This window comes from Galeopterus variegatus, unplaced genomic scaffold, assembly GCF_000696425.1.
Source record: "Galeopterus variegatus unplaced genomic scaffold, G_variegatus-3.0.2 Scaffold10093, whole genome shotgun sequence".
Taxonomy (NCBI): Eukaryota; Metazoa; Chordata; class Mammalia; order Dermoptera; family Cynocephalidae; genus Galeopterus; species Galeopterus variegatus.
In genome coordinates this window covers 32,082-37,579 of record NW_007736204.1, presented here as the reverse complement: position 1 = coordinate 37,579, position 5,498 = coordinate 32,082, and the positions used below count along the sequence as shown (strand labels likewise).

The following is a 5,498-nucleotide window of genomic DNA, read 5'->3' as shown; positions in this document are numbered from 1 at the left end:
TATATATATATTTGGTCTGTTTCTAATTAAGAGTTCCTTTTGTTCTTTTTTCATATTGGTCTTGGTTAAGTAATGATCCAAGAAATTTAAGTTATAATTGCTCTCTTAATTACAGTAATTAAAGGCAACAGTTATTCCAAATCAGTACTAATTCAAATATGATTGAGCATATACCAGTGCTAACAATAATTATAACCATGAGTTTATATTATTATTATTATAATAAGGAATTGATTTGGTATCACTACAGAATATTTGTTAAAATGTGCTTTTTCTGCAACTAAAAGTTAATATTAATTAACTTTAATATTATAAAGTATTTTAATTATGTAGTCTTAATATTATATAGTCTTTTAAAAATATATACTCTTTCTTTTCAATAAATAAAGGCTTATTTTGTAAGTTAGTTGTTATAGTGAAATCAATTCAAGTGATTAAATAGATGGGTCATAAGGCAGGTTATGATCTGTAACTATTAAAAGCAAATAAAAAAAAAAGACAGGAATTAATGTCATGCATAGAAAATACCATCTGAGGTTATTTACGCCAGAAAACTATATCTGAGAATAAAAATGGGTAATCATATATAACCACAGAACTTTTTAAATTTGTAAATTACCCTGCATGTTTTAAGCAAGAAAAGATTCTACTTGCTATATTCTCAATATAGCCATATTGCCATATTGAATAAAGTAATGGGTATACATATTGATAAAAATGGTATGCATTTACAAATTAATTGTCTTTTGGTATTTATATGGCAATCTGATTTTGATTTCTTTACAAAGCTTTGAAATGGCTAAGACTGTACAATATTATCTATTCTGTGAAGCTTTCTCATTTCTGGGAGACAGTTAATCTTATCTTTAGATGCATTTACAAATTAATTGTCTTTTGGTATTTATATGGCAATCTGATTTTGATTTCTTTACGAAGCTTTGAAATGGCTAAGACTGTACAATATTATCTATTCTGTGAAGCTTTCTCATTTCTGGGAGACAGTTAATCTTATCTTTAGCACCTTGAACATATTGTAAGATTCTAAAACTGACTTGACACACAAGATGTACTAAAAGAAAATCAATAAATATGTTATAGTATAAATCATTTTTAAATTTATATGTGCTTGTTTCATCTACTATACTGTAATATCTTTGAAGACAAGGACTGTCTTTATAATTTATTTTTAGAGCTCATCATAATATTAACCATAGTAGAAAATTAATCCATGTGTCAGTTAGATGTGCTTTCGCTGCAAAACTCAACTATCATAGCTTAAATAAATGTGGTAATCATTCTCACATAGCAAAGAAACCAGAGGTATGCATTCCAGGTCATTAAATCAGGCTCTTTTTATCTTTCTGTTCTACCATTTTAAATGTTATGGGATGGTTGTTATACTAACTTCTTCCAGACCCATGTCCTTGTTCAAACAGGAAAAAGGAAAAGGAAACAGGGTTTCTCATTCTGATGTTCTCATTTTTCTTAGATAGGAAATCTTCCCAGTAGACATTCTCAAATCTCATCAGCCAGAACCAGATCACATGCCTGCCTTGAGACTAGTGAATAGTCAGTAAACAAAGGTCATAGTGGAAGATAAAGACTAATCACAATTTAGCTTTTGGGTTTGGGATGGGAGCTTATGCTACCAGAAATCAATGAATTCTGTATTCTACCTGATCAAATAGGGGTTTAGTTAGCAGGTCAAAAGGGGACCATTGTGTAGTTAGTAAACAGTAAATTACAATTTTTATTTTGTAGCGGGCAATGTTACAATAAACATTATCTAAGTAGAATTGGATTTGTTGAAATGAATTACTCATCAAATGCTATCCCTAATTGCATCTTTACATTTTTATTTGTATTCGGCAAAATTTAATATGAGTGATTTCTGTTTCTCTGAGGATAATTAAAAATGTATAAATTCTTTATTTTTCTTACACTGGAAAAGAAAATACGTTATTTCGAAAAGATGCATTTTTTCATCAACTTAAAATTTTTTTTTTGAATATTTTATAATTGCAAGGGAAATTCAAATGTATAATTATGTCTTCTGTTTTTTCTTAGGTCTTAAAGGTCTTAGGTCTTAAAGGATAAATATGAATTTAGAGTCCATTCATCGATTAATTGAGGAAACACAAATCTTCCAGATGCAGCAGTCATCAATTAAACAACGCTGTGAGATGGTACCACCTGCCTTATCCCCCAGGGATACCTGTAATTGCAACTTGCCATATTATGGGCTACAATCTCATGCTGCCCACAATTTCTGTGCTCACTCATATAACACCAGTGGATGGGATATTTGTGAAGAACTTCGCCTGCATGAACTTGAAGAAGTCAAGGCCAGAGCTGCTCAGATGGAAAAGACCATGCGGTGGTGGTCAGACTGCACTGCCAATTGGAGAGAAAAATGGAGTAAAGTTCGAGCCGAAAGAAACAGTGCCAGGGAGGAAGGAAGACAACTCAGAATAAAATTAGAGATGACAATGAAAGAACTGAGTGCACTGAAAAAGCAACAAAGTTTGCCACCTCAAAAGGAGGCATTGGAAGCTAATGTTACCCAGGACCTGAAGCTTCCTAGTCACATAGAAGTGTCCTATGAACACAGAGACCAATTCCAAATGAGTTCACAAAAGTGTGATTCTGTCAGAGGGTGTTTGGTAAAAAGACAATTTCCTACAAAGGAGAACACAAATAGTAAGGTAAGAACAAACAAAGAAACAAAACCACTGAGAAATCCAGAGATCACATGCATTTTAAAATGCCATAGAGTGAAGGAAGGTGACAAACCATTGGTGACAGTATTATTCTGCTAGGGCTGCCATAACAAAGTACCACAGTCTGAGTGGCTTAAGCAAAAAATTTATTTTCTTACAGTTGTACAGACTAGAAGTCCATGATCAAGATGCCAGGAGGGTTGGTTTCTTCTGAGGCGTCTTTTCTTGACTTACATATGCCATCTTCTCCCTGCGTCTTCACATCATCTTTTCCCTGTGCAGTACTCCCTCCTTCCTTATCCCTGGGAGATGTGTTCAAGACCTCCAGTGGTTGCCTGAAACCCCCTTAGTACCGACCCCTATAAACACTGTTTTTTCCTATACTTACGTACCTATGATAAAGTTTAATTTATGTAAGTTGAAATGTTTATAGGGTATTTTTCTTTAAAAAAAAATTTTTTTTTTAACTTGACAGTCTAGGCTACTAATACCTTTGTGTACATCTTTGTCAAAAAGGTATATATTTTCAAAATTCAGTTGTGTTAATGTATGTATTTGAATGCGGTGATGGGGATAAGGAAACATAGCTCACATAAGGTACACTCAATCCATAAGATATGTCTTTATTATTAAAAGCCACTAAGCTCTGCATTTGAGGAAATGAAGAATTTTCTTCACATGTATTATGTTGGGAAATTTTTAATATTTGGGGATTTCATTTGGAACATCTTTCTTATCAGTGTCAATAACAAATCATACCATAAGATATGTCTTTATTATTAAAAGCCACTAAGCTCTGCATTTGAGGAAATGAAGAATTATCTTCACATGTATTATGTTGGGAAATTTTTAATATTTGGGGATTTCATTTGGAACATCTTTCTTATCAGTGTCAATAACAAATCATATAAAATAGGTATTTATTAGAAGTTTCTTTGGGAAAAAAAATAGGTAAAATTTCTCCTGATGGTAGGAAACGAAGTATTAGTTGCATAAGATGTTTAATCAGCTTTTTCTAATGAGAAAGATACCTTGCATGTATAGTTCGTCTGAACACAGTATTTTCCAAGGGTGACAACACGTCTTATTTTATTGTTTTCAAGATAGTATAAATAACCACAATATTAATTCTTGAAAGAATTAATTGGTGGATCATACTATTTTAAAAATGCTAAAGGTGAATTATCATTGAGATTTTATTTGAACTTGGTTTTATTTCATTTAAAACCCATAAACCAGGGCAGATCTAAATTTTAGACAAATATCTACACATGAGTTCAGTGAAGTTTTGGAATTATAACATAGGATTTTTGGTGCAGTGTACTGCTCTGGTAATTGATTCCTGTATTTATTAAAAGGTCCCCTTAAATTCTATTTGAGATTTGTCTAGTAAACTGAATTTTAATAAACAAGCCTGTTAAAAATATTCAAGAGCTTTCTGAAAATTCTCTCTATCCTGTCCTCCAAAAAATGCTGAAAATAATCAGTTGTTTTTATCTTAAAACTCTCAAGTGCCTTGTGACTAAAAAAGAAAGACTTTAAAGAGGAATACAGAAACTTATTTAGAAAAGAAAACTCTTACAGCTGTTTATTCATTGTTACTTTTAGCTGTGGATAGAAAAAGAAAACAAACTAAAAGATAAAGCAGATATTTTTAAAAATGTATTTTATTAAAATAAGGTAGAACATGGGAAGAAAAATAAGTTTGAAGAAGAATTCAAGTTAGTTTGGCCATGTAGTAACACTCAGGAAATAACAACGAATTAAAATATGAATTTATTTTATTATAACATTTATTTCTTTTCAAAAATATTTTTCTTCATGTTTTTTCAACTGAGGAATTACATATTCATCAGTAATAATTGTTTTTTTGTTTTTTAGGAAGAAAGTGTGGTTATTGACTCATTAAGATTAAATGAGGAAATAAATCCCAATCTAGATTTATACAAGAATGGTCGTTCTGGAAACTGTGTAATGAAACCTGGGCTAAGAGGACAGGCAATAAATCTGTCATTGGAAAATGAAATAACTGAAATTGCAGCTTTGCAGGTACATTTGGATGAGTTCCAAAAAATCTTATGGAAGGAAAGAGAGTAAGTACTAATCGTGGTCTTCCTTAATCAAGTCTGAGTTTTAAACCTCTTAAAATTGTTAAGTCTGATAAAGCGGCCATTTGATAATGTATTTTACCCATGTTTAGTCATTAAATTTTAAGATTTAAAAAAATTAGTTTGACATATGTTCATATTTTGAATTTCAAAAAGTAATTTATATCTTGTTAATCTTTACCATTCTTTTAAATAGACTTTTATCCTATGTTGTTATTTCTGGTAGATTCACTTTAATTATATTTAAATACTTAATATATATGTTTAAAATATACAGTGTATTATGTAATTTTTTACAGCATTCTTGGACTTCAGTGTGTGAATAAGAAATATGTCAATATTAATAATGGACAAATCACAATTTTGTGAGGTATTTTTTTCTTGCAAATTTTATTTTATTTTGTCAATATACAATGTGGTTGATTATTGTGGCCCATTACTGAAACCTCCCTCCCTCCTCCTTCTCCCTCCTCCCTCCCAACAATGTCCTTTCTGTTCCCTTGTCATATCAACTTCAAGGAATTGTAATTGTTATGTCTTCTTCCCTCCCCACCCCTGTTTTTTTGTGTATTTGTTTATTTATTTTTAGCTCCCACAAATAAGTGAGACCATGTGATATTTCTCTTTCTGAGCCTGACTTGTTTCACTTAATATAATTCTCTCTAGGTCC

The 5,498-nt window shown here is 31.1% G+C and overlaps 1 protein-coding gene across 1 annotated transcript in view; it reads left to right on the top strand.

The window, feature by feature from the left end:
- The first annotated feature begins 2,099 nt into the window (after window positions 1-2,099).
- The window catches only part of CCDC102B (coiled-coil domain containing 102B), a 22,106-nt gene continuing 18,707 nt past the window's right edge, over window positions 2,100-5,498 (top strand). The window contains exons 1-2 of the mRNA XM_008594075.1: window positions 2,100-2,705; window positions 4,602-4,813. Coding sequence (XP_008592297.1) covers window positions 2,100-2,705; window positions 4,602-4,813 — 818 coding nt within the window. The remainder of the gene's footprint in view (window positions 2,706-4,601; window positions 4,814-5,498) is intronic.